Raw genomic sequence first — 17,589 nt, forward strand, 5'->3', positions numbered from 1 at the left:
TTTATTTTAGTTTTGAAATTAGACAACAGCATTAAAAATGTATAACCACAAATGAACATTTTGTAAATGTATTTTTTGTAGTTTATAATACATTTTTAGAACAGGATTTATAGAATGTTTTGCTTTCTGCAAAGCTTATCAAATCATCTGATGAACATTGAAAAAGGATAAAAATCTTTGTTAAATTGGATGTAAGCCTATGCTGTCACATGTGTGCACAACCAACCACTTGTTTTTACAGTTGTAGCAATAAAGTTAGACAAAAAATGGTATTTACTGTCTAGATAGTAATAGAAATAATTCAGCTGATGCTTTACTATTTTCATTTCTTTAGGGCTCACTAGTACAAGATTTGACAAAGTTTTAATGATGAAATGTTGGCTAACATATAAAGTTTTTTGATATTATCTGGAGATTAAAAGTTTTTTATTTCAAACTTTATTGCCAAAGTGTCTCAAGTTCATCCAGTATTAACTGCAAATTCTGAAGAAAAAAAAAGTTTTTACAACTTATTACTTCAAGGTTAATTGTGAAATATTACTGCTTATATTTGACAAACCTTCCAATTTGTAAAATGTCAGTAGCAGTAAAACCATGACCAAGCATTCTAATGTCGGTAGCAGTAAAACCATGACTAAGTGTTCTAATGTTGGTAGCAGTAAAACCATGACTAAGTGTTCTAATGTCGGTAGTAGTAAAACCATGACTAAGTTTCTTTTATTACAGATTAAGAAATATGAAAAACTAGAAACTGTTGAAGAGAGGAGACAAGCTGCAAAAGAAATATATGACAATTTCATCATGAAGGAACTACTTTCTCATACTCATGTAAAGATTGTTTTCCCAACTTTCTTGGAATTAACCTATTTGTTTTTCTTATTGGTAAAATAAGTCTTGAATCATATTAAATGTGGAGATGAAAAACAGAACAAGTCTGAAACATGTTGAACTTTGCACAGCAATATATCTTACTTTAAATATGAAATTCTAGCAAGTATTTTATGAAGTACATTTTGGTGGTAAACTTGGAAAGTTTTATTAAATCTTATACTCATAGATAGTTGCCATGAATTTAGTGTTTAGATGTGGTGTGAACTTTTAGGCAATACTGATTTAGGGTAAATCTGAAGACAGCTTTTCACTTTCCTTCATATTTCTCTCTATAATATTTTGACATTTCTGTCCTACCTGTCATATTCCTCAACAACTGTGGAAAGAAAATAATGGTCTTTATACAATCAACAATGAGGTAATCTAATAAATGTGAATATGTGTGGCCAGTAATCACTTAACACAATTCGTGGAGTGGCCCCTCAGCAAAAATTATTGGACATTCCTGGGCTAGATAGATAAGCCAGCAATCATAAACACTAGCTTCTCAAATAGCTTTCTGCTGGTTCACAATTATTTGATGACTAAAAGTTAAATGTTACCTTTAATAATGTGTTTGAGTGCATTACTCAAGTGTTATTGAAGTTTTTGTTTGTGTACTGGACCTTTGTTGGCTCTTATATTAGTATAATGCACATTTACTGGTAGTGTTTTTGTAAAAACTTTAAAAGCTTACATTTATTAAATGGTAGATTTGCAGAACCTCTGACGTTTGTCTTCATATTGCTGAATGGTAATATTTTCTCTTTGTTTCTGCATATGATGCTACCAGCTTTAAAACCATTTAAATTTTTCTCTATTTAAGCATTGCCTATAATTTGAATAAATTGATATATTAAAGGATGGATGTTTTTTGCCCAAACAGAATTATTCCAAAGATGTTGTTGACCACGTGCAGAAGTACTTAATGAGGAAAGAGGTGCCAGTTAACCTGTTTCAGGTGATTGATTTGTTTTTGACCAATCTGTATGTATTAATAGTACTTTAATAGTATCTGAAAGTTGGATACTCAATTAGGAATATGTGTGTCATTCAGGATTCTTGGGAAACGTCTAACGCTTTTGTTTTTCAAAGACTGATATATTCTGACAGTAAGTTATGAAGTATCAGTGAAGCAATAAAGACTGACCATGTTGTATAGATATAAAGTTAAAAATAAAGTCGTACATATGGAGACAAAATTACGTACTAAACGACACTTCATAAAATATATATAGGAATTTTACTAATTGAAAAGTGGCGCCCTCTCTTAGTTTTTGCTACAACTAAACTAAACAAAATTACATTTTCTTTTTTAATATTTTTTCAAAGCTTGTTTTATCGCTGTAGATACTGAGTGTTATTTATTGTAAATAAACAACATATTGTTTACACTCGCAGAAACGCCACCCTATGAGTAGCTAGTATTTACTAATAGTAGTATTTGTAGTTCATTAAAAATTTTTGAAAAAAGTGAACATTTTCTAAAAAAAAAATAATAATAATTTGTGAACTACTGAACGGAAATATTGTTAGAATTGTGCTCTTTAGTCATATTCAACTCACTGCATCAAAATTGTTTAATATACCAAGCTCATAAGTTTTATAAACTTTACTAATATATAAACTGTAATGTTTTTATATCTTAAAAGTGGTACTGTTTATTGAGTATTGCATTTAAAAATTACATCGATGAAAAAATAATCAAACCCTCACATACAGTCCTAGTGAAAATTGTGTGTTTGTTGTTAGGAGAGAACTTTTATTTAAAGTTGTATTCTAGTGTAAAGAAATGGTTGTTACATAAAACAGTTATTTTTCTAATTTTCTGCACCTTGAATCCCTAAAGTGTGAAATTCTCTAAAGGAATTTTGTTTATGGTGCCATTAAGTAGCTTATTCCACAGCATATTTATTACTTTTTAGTAACATAAACAGATATGTACATACATACGTTATAGTGAGATTAATTTTACTTTTGTTCTGAAATTTTTGTTTTGTGAGGAGAGACAGATAAAGCTGTACCTGCTTCACCAAGTTGTTATGTTGATTCATATGAGCATTAAACTAATGTACCTATGTTGTTTTTTTTATGTAGCCATATATAGCAGAGGTTTTTAATCACCTTCGAGGCGATCTCTTTCAAATGTTTATTGAAAGGTATGGAGAAGAAAAGATTACTTAGAATTGTTGAAGGATATAGGTTTGAGCCTTATAAAGGGGCACTTGTATTATGGAATGTTTTAAGAATTTATATAGTTTTCAAGAAAGAGATAACTAATAGCTATAACATCTTTTGCCAGTGAAACATGATTGTAACTAATTACATAAAACAATAATATCAGGTTTACTGTAGTTTTATATTAATAGCATTCCAGTTTGTTGTTTTCGAGCTAGTCTGATGACATCTGGTATTTAGCAAAATGCATCATGATGTGTTTGAAATGTTAAACTTATGCTTTTAGAAAATTCTAAGGGATAAAACAAAAAATGTAGTGTTTAAAAAATACAATAAACCTATTATCACTGTCTTATAACAAATCTTAACTGAATTCCATGCTAGTTTATAACCTGTAATTATTTGTCATAGGTGGTTTCTTGTATGTTTCAGGTTTTACTTATATAGAACAGTTTTTCACAATAACTGTGTAACCTGGAGCATGAAGTTTTACTGGTTGAAAAAAAAATATTTATGTTACAGTGATGTAAAGTTTCTTAAACTGATGAAGCAGAGATGGTTTTTATGCCTAATGAAAGTGATTGATCATATAAGTAAAGAAAAATCATTGCAGCAAAATAGAAATATGTATGTTTTAATAAGTTGCTGTTTAAATATATTTCTGGAGCTGTTTAAGAGATAAAATGATTATTTTTATTTCAGTGAAAAATACACCAGGTTTTGTCAGTGGAAGAATTTGCAACTAAATATTCAGGTGAGATTTTTATTTGAGATACCAAGCTGTATAACTGCTCCACTTTTAACATGGATGATTATTTACATGTGAAACTACTTTCAGAGGATTTCTGTTACATGTGTAAATTTACTGTGTGTCTTTGTTTCAGAACAATCCATTTTGTGTGGCACAGTTTGTCAGAAGTTAAGGTTAATTGAGCTGCAGTAGATGTTGAGTGTGTTATATCAAAATGATTTTGCAATCACATGACATTACAGTCCTTGTCACCACATTCAGTCATGCTCTGTCTGATGATTGTGCATCTTGACAGTAAATCTGCAATGTAACTTCCATTGCAAAAGCTTCTGGTATAAATTTATGTCCAAAGGACACCAGTCTCTCTGCAGACCTTCGGTAATCCATGCAGAGTACAAGGATAATGGTTTCTTAGTAGTTTTAGTAGTCCAGTTGTGTGGAAGTCCATAGGATGAGGTTCTGCTAACTTGGTGAGTATTCATAGGGAGTATCATGATACCAGTTTCATCCTCTACATGCTTGAGGTATGCTACAATTGAATGAATATGTTGTGGAAGCATCTTTTGTACATGTGATTTGTGTTGCATACTGTTGGCTAGTAGAGGTGGATAGCTTTTGCCATTGACCTTTTTGTTAATGGATTCTCAAATGTTATAAGATACCATACTTTGCATACCATGGTTGGGGTATAATTTGTTGTAAGGCTCTTTCTGAATGGTCCTGATACCCCAAGTTGATCAATATTCCTTTGTTTTATAGTGCCATTAAATATAAAGGATATCTCCATTTTAGAAATTCTAAATCAATTATCTGAACACTTCTTTATGATTTGAGTTTATGAATATTTGCATAGGAAAGGGTTGTTGCATACCTATAACAAGAGCTTTAAGGTTTTGGTGGCATTCACACTGTCTTTGAAGTGCCAATGTCAAAATATTGTCATGATACGTTCCAACAGGACTTTACGTTAGCTGTGGTTGCACTGTAACTTGCTGATTTGGGTATTCAAAATCATTTTGATTTAATTGCTTAACCTTCTGTTTAACCTTAGAAAGCATCTTTTTTTTTGCTGTGTTTGAAATAAACACCATAATTTTTGTATCCTTTGAAAATATAGGGTATGGCCTTGAAAATGTAAGACAGACATTGGAATTTATCTGCTAGGAAATATTGGTATTTTTTTAAAAATTAAATATTTATCAGCCTGTTGTTGTTGACCAGTATTGATTAAAACATTATGAAAGTCTGGAAAATATTTAAAAGTTAAAGAATAAATCAATGCATGTGATTAAGGTTTGTATTGGGTGATGTTTTTCACAATTTTTGGTTAAGCCTATCAAGTTACATGAAACATTAACCAGTAAAAATATTTTTTTTGTTTAGATAATACTATTGTAATTATTTCTTCTGGTTAAGAAAGTAGTAACTTAAAAACTTTCTTAAACTTTCATTAAACGGTTAATTCTCTAAAACATAGTTTGTTTTAAATATAAAAAAAAAAAATCTGGTTTAGAATTAGCAAGGAAAAGTAGTAATGTTTCTTTGTTTCATGAGCAGTTTTTTGTTCATGCTTTATATCATCTTAATGAGTGGAATTTATAAAGTTTCAAGAAGAAATTAAATATTTTTGTTTTTAGTTAACAATGAATGACTTCAGTGTCCACAGAATCATTGGGCGAGGAGGATTTGGGGAAGTGTATGGGTGTAGAAAAGCAGACACTGGCAAAATGTAAGTCTGTGTTTGAATCTGTTGTGAGTTAAAAGCTCAGTATTGAGTCATAATATCATCATCAACTTTGTTGTGAAGCCTTAAGATGATATCATGTGTAAGGGCTCGACATGGCCAAGCTTGTTAAGGCATTCGACTCGTAATCCGGGGGTCATGGGTTCGAATACCAGTCGCACCAAACATGCTCGCCCTTTCAGCCGTGGGGGCGTAATAATGTGACGGTCAATCCCACTATTCGTTGGTAAAAGAATAGCTCAAGAGTTGGCGGTGGGTGGTGATGACTAGCTGCCTTCCCCCTCTAGTCTTACACTGCTAAATTAGGGACGGCTAGTGCAGACAGCCCTCGAGTAGCTTTGTGCGAAATTCAAAACAAACAAACAAATCACGTGTAAGAATTTTTTTAATTTCAGATAACTAGCATTTCCAAAATAATGTTGATAGAATCCTGAAAACAGAATGTTAAATGGTACACAACATAGTAATATGGAATTGTTTTGAGAAGAATCTGAAATATTTCCAGAAATTATCAGTAGTTTAATCTGTTATATGATGGTCATCACTCATGTTACTGTGATATTGCTTTATGTGTAAGTGGAACTTTGAGAGTGTTCCATTTAAAAGTGTTTAGAACAAGTTTTAATTTTCTCATTGTTCTCTGCTGTGATATGCAGGCATGTTCTAATGAAATTTTATGTAATCTAACTGTGTAACTAACTGTGTAATGAAATGTAATCTTTTTGAAGCTCTCCGTCTTTGTATTTACTGTTTGATTGAAGCGGTTTACTGATTTTTAAAGTGCGTCTCACAGGTATGCGATGAAGTGTTTAGACAAGAAGAGAATAAAGATGAAGCAAGGAGAAACACTAGCTTTGAATGAAAGAATCATGTTAAGTCTAGTCAGTACAGGGGTAAGTGTGTGAACTTTTATAAATATAACTCAGTTCAGTTGGTACAGGAAATATGTGTGTGAACTTTTATAAATATAACTGAGTTCTGTTGGTACAGGGAATATGTGTGTGAACCTTTAAAAATAGAACTGAGTTCAGTTGGTACAGGAAATGTGTGTGAACTTTTATAAATAGAAGTGAGTTCAGTGGGTACAGGAAATATGTGTGTGAACTTTTATAAATAGAACTAAGTTTACTGGTACAGGGAATATGTGTGTGAACTTCTGTAAATATAACCAAGTCTAGTCAGTACAAGTGATAAGTGTGAACCTTTACCCAAAAAGTTACACAATAAACAAGGTTGTAGTCAGAGGAAAGTTCCACACTTTACAAACTGATTCGGAAAATAGTCAGAGGGAAGAATGTACACACCACAGAATGTTCATGATTAGTGGCACACATGAATCATTAAATATACATTACAGCTAACCAATACATGGGTAAAGTTAAAGCCTGCTGTCTTTGAACTTATATATTACAGAATTTTGTTCTTCCTACATGTAGAAGTATCATAATGGATTGTATTGTATTGTTTCTTATAAATAACAGATTTTAGTAACTAGTACAATGAGATTTTGAAGCTCAAGACATGCAAAGTTGAATGAGTACAGTAATAATTTGAGGCTGTTTTTAAAGGTTTAGTCACCACAGGCCAGTAGTAAGTATAAATAAGAACTGATTCCATTTAATTTAAAAAATAATTTAGTTTTAAAAGTTTTTGAAGTTTCATCAGTGCAGAAGATAGATCATAAATTTAGAATATATATATGATAGCCAGTGGAAAAGTAAATACATATAAATAGTTTTTTTTATTACATTTAATTGAAACTTTAACTTTTCTGTTTCAGGAGGACTGTCCATTTATAGTGTGCATGACGTATGCTTTCCAAACTCCAGATAAATTGTGTTTTATTTTAGATCTCATGAATGGTAAGTACTGCTACTTAACTAATCGTTTATTCAATGTTGTTAATGTTGTGAGCTCATTGGATGAGTAAGTTTGATTGTTGTACCTGTAGGTTGTGATAAGTTTTATCTGTCATACCATTATGAGCTCAGTGGATGAGAAAGTTTTATTGTTGTATTTGTAGGTGGTGGTAAGTTTTATCTGTCATACCATGGTGAACTCAGTGGATGAGAAAGTTTTATTGTTGTATTTGTAGGTGGTGGTAAGTTTTATCTGTCATACCATGATGAGTTCATTGGATGAGAAAGTTTTATTGTTGTATTTGTAGGTGGTGGTAAGTTTTATCTGTCATACCATGATGAGTTCATTGGATGAGAAAGTTTTATTGTTGTATTTGTAGGTGGTGGTAAGTTTTATCTGTCATACCATGATGAGTTCATTGGATGAGAAAGTTTGATTTGTGGTGGTAAGTTTTATCTGTCATACCATGATGAGTTCATTGGATGAGAAAGTTTTATTGTTGTATTTGTAGGTGGTGGTAAGTTTTATCTGTCATACCATGATGAGTTCATTGGATGAGAAAGTTTGATTGTTGTACTCGTAGGTGGTGATTTGCATTATCATCTGTCACAGCATGGTGTCTTTACAGAAGAAGAAATGAGGTTCTATGCAAGTGAAGTCACATTAGGCCTTGAACACATGCATAAAAGATATGTTGTCTATAGAGATCTGAAGGTGAGGTAAATGATCTAATGTATACATATATTGTCATTTTTATTACAAAGGAATTACTATCTCTAGGAGACTTAGAAGGGTGTAGAACTTGTCTTGACACGTTTTTATTTGATATTAATAAAATATAAGTTCAATAAATTTTTGTCTTTTTAAGTACAAAGCTCATGTCTGTACTATGTCTGCATTAGGGATTAAACTCTAAATTTTGCGTTATCAGTTGTAGAGATTCAATGCTAATTGGTGAGAGGGATACTGGTAATTGAAAAGAAAAACTGAATTCTTTTAGTTAGTTTTATATACGTTTTGATGTAATTTCTCACAACTTTGCATTCTCAAACTGTAGTTATTGACTGGCTGGAACCAAAATTCATTCATTTCTGTGTTATTGTCTCTAAGTGTTACTTTATCTCATCCTTAGCCTGCAAACATTCTTCTTGACGAACATGGACACTGCAGGATATCAGATCTTGGATTGGCCTGTGATTTTTCTAAAAAGAAACCACATGCAAGTGTGTGAGTAGTTTGAAGTTTTCTGATAATTACTAAATTTTCGATTTGCATACAGTGCATAATGATTCCACTTGTTTTGGCTTGTTTCTACAGAGGCACACACGGGTACATGGCTCCCGAGGTTCTTTCGAAAGGTACAGCGTATGACTATAGTGCAGATTGGTTCTCCTTGGGCTGTATGCTTTATAAACTGCTCAAAGGGTAAGTCTAAACCTGTTTTTTTAAGCTGTAGAGCATCTTTTTTTATCTATGTTATGACTGAATGATCATAAGTTCTAGATGATTTGTAACTATAAATCAGCAATGTCCAACAGTTTTTTTTGTTTTTTTTTTTTCATAATTGCCAGAATTATGGAGAATGTGTTAACATTTTGCAAAATTGGAAAAAAAAAAACTATGTTTTTATAGATATGAAGGGTTAGAAAAATACATAATAATGTTTTCTCTTATTTATTGATATAGTTAATTTTATTTTAAACAATAGATGGTAGAAGTAGAGCACTAATTTGCCACTGGTCAGTAGCTGTTTCACCCCACATGGCAAGTGGCAATCATGTTGGACCCAGTAGCATAGAGCATTGGTACAAGAAATGGGGAAGTAGCATACATTACCCAAAATAGATAAGTTCCTATAGGGATAAAAACAACAATGAAATTTAAACTCTCATTGGTTAAAAGTAAATTTAAAAAAAACTTCTGTATTTTATAATATCACAAATAACTATACAAAATCAGTCATGTATAAGTGATAATTGACTTCTTAAGACTTGTTGAAAGGTGCTTCCATTGGCCACCACTAGAGAGCGTCCACTGTAGAATCAGCATGACAAGTAGTGGGATTATCAGTGATAAATACATCAGTCTGGACTGTATTTTTGTAATTTAGAATGTTCTTCTAAGTTCACTTTCCACTCGTTCCTTTTATTTCTTTTATAACATTTTATAACAGCCAGTTCAAATTCCTAGTAACTAAAGTAATAATTTTTATCTCAGCATATTTCTTGATACTTCATTTTAGTTTTAATATGTGACAATAAGTTTTTGCTGTTTTTAAAAGTATTTTGAAAATCATTTTCACTATTTCTGTATTTAACTGAAGTTAGGGATTGAGTAAAGAAGTAACACAATAAAGTAGTTACTGAATGTTGAATTACAATTTGTGTTTTCTGTGTTCACCAATAATTGTTTCTTACCAACTGAAATGTCTTGTGATTTACTGTTTCAAAATTTGAATAAGAGTTAAAAGCAAGTTACAACTAAAACTATTCGAAACAGAACTTGAAGATGTTTCTTTAACGTATTTTTACTTTTTTACTGTAGCCACAGCCCATTCCGTCAACATAAGACCAAGGACAAGCATGAGATTGATAAGATGACCTTGTCAATGGTAGGACTTAATTTTCTCAGTATCAAGAGGTAGTTTCTGTTGGTCAGAGAAAGATTTGTTATTAATAATTTGTCTTTAAAAATTTAACCTTAAAATACGTGTCTTAAAAAAACCTATAAATTTATGTGGATTATGAAAGATACCACCAGATATTTGTATTTTTAGAAATATCTGCTACTAACATTTCAAGATTCTCTTTCAACTTTTCACATTGTTTTGTATACTTACCCTTTCTTAAGGAATGAATATAAATGAGCTGTTGTTCAGTGATTGTATTGTATAAGCAGGAATAAACCTAAATTTGTTTTATGTTTTGATGTCAGTTGTATAAAACAATTTTGTACGTTTCACAGAAAAATATCAGATGCATGTTTTTGTTTTCTTAGAACGTAGAATTACCGGAGTCCTTTTCCCCAGAACTGAAGACACTTCTCCTGGGATTATTACAAAGAGATGTTGACAGAAGGATTGGCTGTAAAGGAAAGGGGTGAGCTGAAGCTAAGTGTTAGGATCCCTTTACTAGTGGAATTATACTTAGTTACAGCACAACCAGGATTACATACAAGAGCCAGGCTCAAAGCAAGTTTTAACGGAGAGTAACTGAGTACATACATTTTGGTGAATCAGGACAGACTTTGAGAAATAAAACTGAAAATAAATATGTCAAATATGAAATGGTGCATGTTTAAAGTGCATATATTAACTAGGAAATCAAATAATTTGATGCTTCTCAACAGATTTCTAAAACATATTTAATTTTTTTTACAATTATAAGTTATTTTTACATAAAAAAATTCCAGATAGCGCACAAATTAAGAATGAGATGAAATTCAAACTGTTTGAAACCAGTTTGTACCAGAGAACATACTTCAATAAGTCTACTATATTGGTTGTACAAGAAATAATTCATATCAATTTCAAATAGACTTGTTACAACCCAAATCATATATCAAGAACCAGCATGAAATGTCCAAAACCTGTCTCCCACTGGTACAATGGTTAGTCTCCTGATTTACAATGCTAAAATCAGGGGTTCAATTCCCCTCTGTGAACTCAGCATATTGTTCGATGTGGCTTTGCTATAAGAAAAACACACATGTTTAAAAACTATTGGAATTTAACTGGCTTTCTCACCAAATTATAAATAGATTAAAAATCTCATTAGCTGCTTGGAATTAAAGAGGAATGACACACACACATAATGAATATTAAGCAAATTAGTTATGGCTTCCAAAATGAAATGACCATGTGAGAAATCTTGTAAAAAAAATACATATACTCTTTTTATTGGTTATAAGCATTCCCAATAACAATGACAGAGAGAATTACAGATATGTCTGGAAAGACAAATGTCCTATGGGTGTAATAAACAAAGTCTCGTAAAATATAAGAATCATATTTTATATTCTGGTTTGTCAATATCTATAATAATTTTTTTTCTAATTAATTAGACACTCTGATATCCATATAAGGGTACAATGAAAACCCTTGAATGATAATTCACAACATAGATAAATGAAGATTGAAAATTCATTTTCATATTTTATTTTGAAAAGAAGAAATTGAAACTTAACTAATATATATGTTGAAATTGTAAACAATGTTTTGGTGCCACATTTATTGACATATAGTTGGCAGTAAAGTTTAAATTAGATATTCAGTGTCACTGTAAATGAGCATAACATGCATACTTTGCCCCAGTTGTTTCCATGGGGTTATATAAGACCATTCACAATTTAGTGTTCAAACAGTTTTGTTAACTGGTGTGGCTGTACATGAAGTAAGAATATTTACTGTTTAGTGTTCAGAGGTCTGTGTGAGCTGATGTCACTTTACGTTAAATATATAGCTTCACTGTTTTGAATTGAGATGTTTGATAGTTGACAAGTATAGATGTCTGTGATAATTAAAGAGTAGTAATTTGAAACCAAAATATTTATGAATCAGTTTGGGAGTTTTGTTGCACATAGTTGTTGTTGAATGTTTGAGAAATAAATGCATAAGACTTGTTAATGTGAAGTTGAAACTATGGCACTCAAATTATGTCTAAATACATTGATGTATTTTGCTTATAGAACATTTACTAAACATCTGTCATGGCTGGTTTCAGTTTTGTTTGATATTATAATTTTCAATCTTCTGTAAGCATGAACTGCATATAGATATAAGATTGTTATACAACTGCTAATGTCAAACAGTTGTTCTGTGTATCCACTATAACTATGTTGTTTGTTTGTATAGAGCAGATGAGGTGAAAGAACAACCTTTCTTTCAAGGGATCGACTGGCAATTAGTTTATCTCCAGAAATATCCCCCTCCACTCATCCCACCAAGGGGAGAAGTTAATGCTGCTGATGCGTTTGACATTGGTTCATTTGATGAGGAAGACACGAAAGGCATTAAAGTATGCTCTACTTCTGTCTAGTTTCATTTAAATATTGTGTTATTTTTCTGTCTAGTTTTATTTAAATATTGTGTTCTGTGTCAGTCTAGTTTTATTTAAATATTGTGTTCTGTTTCTGTCTAGTTTTATTTAACTATTGTGTTCTCTGTCTGTCTAGTTTTATTTAAATATTGTTTTGTTTCTGTGTAGTTTTATTCAAATATTGTGTTCTGTGTCAGTCGAGTTTCATTTAAATATTGTGTTCTCTGTCTGTCTAGTTTTATTCAAATATTGTGTTCTCTGTCTGTCTAGTTTTATTCAAATATTGTGTTTTGTGTCAGTGTAGTTTTATTCAAATATTGTGTTCTGTGTCGGTCTAGTTTCATTTAAATATTGTGTTCTCTATTCATCGAGTTTCATTTAAATATTGTGTTCTCTGTCAGTCTAGTTTTATTTAAATATTGTGTTCTCTATTCATCTAGTTTTATTTAAATATTGTGTTCTCTGTTCATCTAGTTTCATTTAAATATTGTGTTCTCTGTGTGTCTAGTTTTATTCAAGTATTGTGTTCTGTGTCAATCTAGTTTTATTTAAATATTGTTTTCTGTGTCAGTCTAGTTTTATTTAAATATTGTGTTCTGTGTCAGTCTAGTTTTATTTCAATATTTGTTCTCTGTCTGTCTAGTTTTATTCAAATATTGTGTTCTCTGTCAGTCTAGTTGTACTTAATTTCCAGTATTTAAATGTTGTTATATACTTTTTGATTTTTGTAATCTCTTTATTTTATTTTATTTAAAAAAAAACATTAAATACTGTTCTAACTGACACAAGTTATAGTTAACAACACAGATTAATTGTAATTTCAATATAATATTATACTAATTATTATTCAACATTAAACATGGCCAGGTGGTTAAGGCTCTTGACTCGTAATGTGAGGGTCATGGTTTTGAATCCCCATCGCACCAAATATGCTTGCTCTCTCAGCCATAGGTGTATTATAATGTGATGGTCAATCCCATTATTTGTTGGTAAAAGAATAGCCCAAGAGTAGATGGTGGTTAATGATGACTAGCTCCTTCCCTCTAGTATTACACTGCTAAATTAGGAACATTTAGCACAGATAGCCCTCGTGTAGCTTTGCTCAAAATTCAAAACAAACCATACCAAAAAAAATTATGAGCTTTAAATATTATATTATCTACATTATATAATATATATAAAATGTAATCTTAAAATTTTGCTTTTTATTTTTCATTAGTAAATAAGATTTTATTGAGAGACATGATACTTTCTGTTCACTGTGTCCCTCTTCCAGTAACACAAGAGAGAGGTTTGTAATAACTGAATATTGTTCCATTTTTGCAGCTTACCGATGCAGATCAGGAGCTGTACAAAAACTTTCCTGTTGTGATCTCTGACAGATGGCAACAGGAAATATCTGAGACAGTCTTTGACACTGTTAATCAGGAGACAGATAAAGCAGAACAAAAGAAACGAGCTAAGACGAGGATGAAGTTTCAAGATGAAAAAGGTATCTGTGAAATACTTGTTTGTTGCTAATGTTCTGTTGTTTTAAAGTAAGGTGTTACTTTACTTCTAAGCTTTAAACATTACATAACATGTTAGAAAGTAAATTTTCTTCTTTGTTTGCAGAAGGAAGAAAAAGAATTATTGTCAAAGAAAGATAAAGATTAGGCTATAACTTCTTGTACATCCATGGGACCAGTTTGGTTTTAATTTACGTGGCTGATACACCGTCTTCAAAAGTGTAGACAATACTTCAGCAGTTTGGTCCATAAAATTAATGAACCCAAATAATTTTTTTTTTCAACCATCACATTTGTGAACGACCACCAGTGACTCTCACAAAGTGCATCTGTTGTTTTACCAGCTTGAGTGAAGACATATCTTGTGGGCCCAGCATGGCCAGGTGGTTAATGTGAGGGTCTGCTCAAAACAGTGTGGATCTTGCTATAAAACTGAGAATGGTGTTCTAAATCATCCCAATTGGTTTTGTCTTTACTTCCCCCTACACCTGTAGCTTAATGGTAAGCTCTAGTGCTTATAATTAAAGTTTGTGGTACGATCCCTGCAGTAGACACAGTACATATAGCTCATTGTGTAGCTTTTATATTAAACTCCTTATTGAATAGGCCCAACATGGCCAGGTGGCTAAGGCACTCGACTTGTATTCTGAGGGTTGTGGGTTTGCATCCCTGTCACACCAAACATGCTCACCCTTTCAGCCATGGGGACTTTATAATGTGACAGTCAATTCCACTATTTGTTGGTAAAAGAGTAGCCCAAAAGTTGGTTGTGGGTGGTAATGACTAGCTGCTTTCCCTGTAGTCTTATGCTGCAAAATTAGGACAGCTACTGCAGATAACCCCATGTAGCTTTGTGCAAAATTGAAGAAACAAACAAACATCTCATGTTTGATAGTTTAGGTGCCAGTTTTCCCTTTCAGAATTCATTCACACAATCAAAAAGTTTGTTGTTGGTCATCAGTGGCATATTCTTGAACTATCCAGAGAAGGAAGGTGGTCTGAGAAACATGCATTGTTAGATTTATAGTTTTTAGAAAGTTGCTTTAATTCCAGGTTTAGTACATGTGATCCATAACAAAGAAAACAAATCAGTTACTTCACATACAATTTCTTTGTTATTCTGGTCAATTTATGTAACTCTAAGTTTGTTTTGTTCCTTGTAACTTTACCAAATATATTTGGCTCAAGTGGTGAATTAACCTCTTAACTTTTCTTTCAGTTCCTTAATAAAAAATGAATTCTAAAAGCAACAATTTGAACTTACACGTTCTTTGTATCAAACACCTGAAAGCGACATATACTGTCATAATGTGTTATATCTAAATTTTAATTGAATTCAAATGGATTGGAGCCTGAGCTGTTTCAGTTCAAACTGTAGATGATATGGTTGAGGTTATGGACTTATAACTTGTCTTGAGCAGTATTAGTGATTCTTTGTAAATATATAAAAATAAAATAAAAAAGGTGGGAATAAAACGATACTAGCATATTGACAATTTGCATATAAAACATAGAATTTAGTCCTAATTATTGGCCCTATTATGTTTGGGTTCCAAAATGGTAGTCATTTGTCAAAGGTTATGCTCATTTCATAATAACCAGTTACCAATTCTTACATTTCAGTTGTATAACTTATTATGAGAGTATTAATTAAGGGATAATACTGTATCACAAACTTAACCCTGTGTCTTGTACCCTCAAGAATGTTTGTAAAAGAGATAAATAGTATTTCTATATTAAGTCTTTAGAAATCACATGAAAATGTTCCTTAACTTAAGTACTACTAGGTGTCTCTTTATAATAAACAGTGTGTAATAAAATGGATTTTCTCACAACAGAGTCAGACTGTATTATTCATGGATATATAAAAAAGCTTGGAGGCCCCTTTGCTTCAGCATGGCAGACTCGATACGGTAAACTGTACCCTAATCGATTGGAGCTTCACACTGAGTCGGGAAGTGCTAAGCCAGAGGTAGAAGCCATTTAATACTTACCTTTTTATATGAATAATTAAGCTGTGAGTTCAATATGTTTTAAAGATTTAACAAGATGATGTCTTAGTGGGTAAATGTTATATATATGTTCAGTTAACTAGAAGCTAAAATGAAAATATTTACTTTCAAATTTTAATAAGTAACTAGTGTTTCAAAGTCAGTTAATTGTGACTTTTTAGTTAATCTTCATGGACCAAATAGATGATGTGTGTTCAGAGTAAGTGCAAATAAAAGGAGAACAGTGCATCGTCCTGAAGATGAAAGCCGAGAGAGAGCGTGATGCTAAAGCAGTACTTACTAATTCAGTAAGTCTATGAAAATTATTTTTCTTTTATTATAGAAAGGGAAGACAAAATAGGTAATAGGTATAGTATTTATTTGTATGTAACTGTCTTTTAGTAATCCTGTAATAGAAACTAGCTAGAAATACAGATATTCATACTTACAGCAGTTTACCAAATTTATAAGTATCTTTATGTTAACAGAAAGTTAATGTTGATGTACAGAATATGAAACAAAAGTATGTTAATTGGTTTGTGCTGCTTTAAACTTATCCTGTGATTTGTAGATTTTCATTCAGGCCACTAAAATATCCAGCTTTCTTGGTGTTAGTGGGTGCCATCTAGTGGTTACATCTATTAATTAAAGACCACTGTAATTTCTGGCTGTTATATATTACTTTTGTATTTTAATTTTGAAAAAAGGTGGGTACTCAGACTTTGAGTATATCTCATTATGTAATCAGTGGATGATCAACTATTTGTGTTCAAATGTGACGTTTTTCAAATGGATTTCATTTGTTATTTTACAAATAAGTCTTGTATGCGTGTGTGTATGTTTTAGCCACAATAGACTATCTGCTGTGTACACCATGGAGAAATGAACCACAGATTTAGTTTTTAAGTCCACAGACTTACCACTTTCCCACCAGGGAACCAAACATGTCTTATTACCCTTTTGTAACATAGAGGTTATTCTTTACATCCTTTAGTAACAATGTTATCAAAAAGATTGTTGTTTTCTTACACTTACCAGTAATATTAATAATACTTGTAACCAATCATCATTAAGGCACATTTGTAAAGTATGCAGGAAGGATTTATTCTAAATATAATTAATTTGTAATCATACTTAGATATAGATATATTATTACCAACAACTTTAAAATGTTTAATACAAAATAACAAAGAGAAGGAAATTAAACAATTGAATAAATTGGTATCAGAGATGTAATATGACAGTTACCTCATGTCATGATAACAGAAGTCTTATGTCTGGTGTAATATATTCTAACTTGTATGTTAAATTGTTGATCTCTTGTTATTACTAAGTTTGAGTTTTACTTTTTCTGTACTTAAAGGATGAGATAGGGCTGAAGGAGTGGCTTATTGCTCTGAAGTCCACTCACAGGAGTTCACTGGAACTACTCGGGAACATGGCTAAAAAAGCAGGGAAAATCTATGGTACTGATACCAACAATAAGAACAATATGGTTACTAGAAATACCAGTGAAAATTGACAGAAAAGCCAGGTAAGAAATGTGAAAACTGTTTCTAAAATGTAATTCTAAATCTTGACAAGAAAATAACTTGAGTTTCCAAACAATCAAAGTTGTTTAGAATACAGCTTACTTAATGTTGACTACTAA

General features: G+C 31.5%; 1 protein-coding gene across 1 annotated transcript in view; it reads left to right on the forward strand.

Annotated features, from left to right (window-relative positions):
• The window catches only part of LOC143253780 (G protein-coupled receptor kinase 1-like), a 93,126-nt gene that overhangs the window by 68,328 nt on the left and 7,209 nt on the right, over positions 1-17,589 (forward strand). The window contains exons 4-20 of the mRNA XM_076508137.1: positions 727-828; positions 1,757-1,831; positions 2,968-3,029; positions 3,751-3,802; positions 5,437-5,528; positions 6,337-6,436; positions 7,324-7,405; positions 7,987-8,117; positions 8,536-8,630; positions 8,721-8,828; positions 9,948-10,014; positions 10,401-10,501; positions 12,256-12,418; positions 13,766-13,931; positions 15,786-15,919; positions 16,121-16,246; positions 17,302-17,472. Of these exons, the coding sequence (XP_076364252.1) occupies positions 727-828; positions 1,757-1,831; positions 2,968-3,029; positions 3,751-3,802; positions 5,437-5,528; positions 6,337-6,436; positions 7,324-7,405; positions 7,987-8,117; positions 8,536-8,630; positions 8,721-8,828; positions 9,948-10,014; positions 10,401-10,501; positions 12,256-12,418; positions 13,766-13,931; positions 15,786-15,919; positions 16,121-16,162 (1,572 nt within the window). The 3' untranslated portion in view covers positions 16,163-16,246; positions 17,302-17,472. The remainder of the gene's footprint in view (positions 1-726; positions 829-1,756; positions 1,832-2,967; positions 3,030-3,750; positions 3,803-5,436; positions 5,529-6,336; positions 6,437-7,323; positions 7,406-7,986; positions 8,118-8,535; positions 8,631-8,720; positions 8,829-9,947; positions 10,015-10,400; positions 10,502-12,255; positions 12,419-13,765; positions 13,932-15,785; positions 15,920-16,120; positions 16,247-17,301; positions 17,473-17,589) is intronic.

The sequence above is a fragment of the Tachypleus tridentatus genome, chromosome 6 (assembly GCF_004210375.1).
Source record: "Tachypleus tridentatus isolate NWPU-2018 chromosome 6, ASM421037v1, whole genome shotgun sequence".
Lineage (NCBI taxonomy): Eukaryota > Metazoa > Arthropoda > Merostomata > Xiphosura > Limulidae > Tachypleus > Tachypleus tridentatus.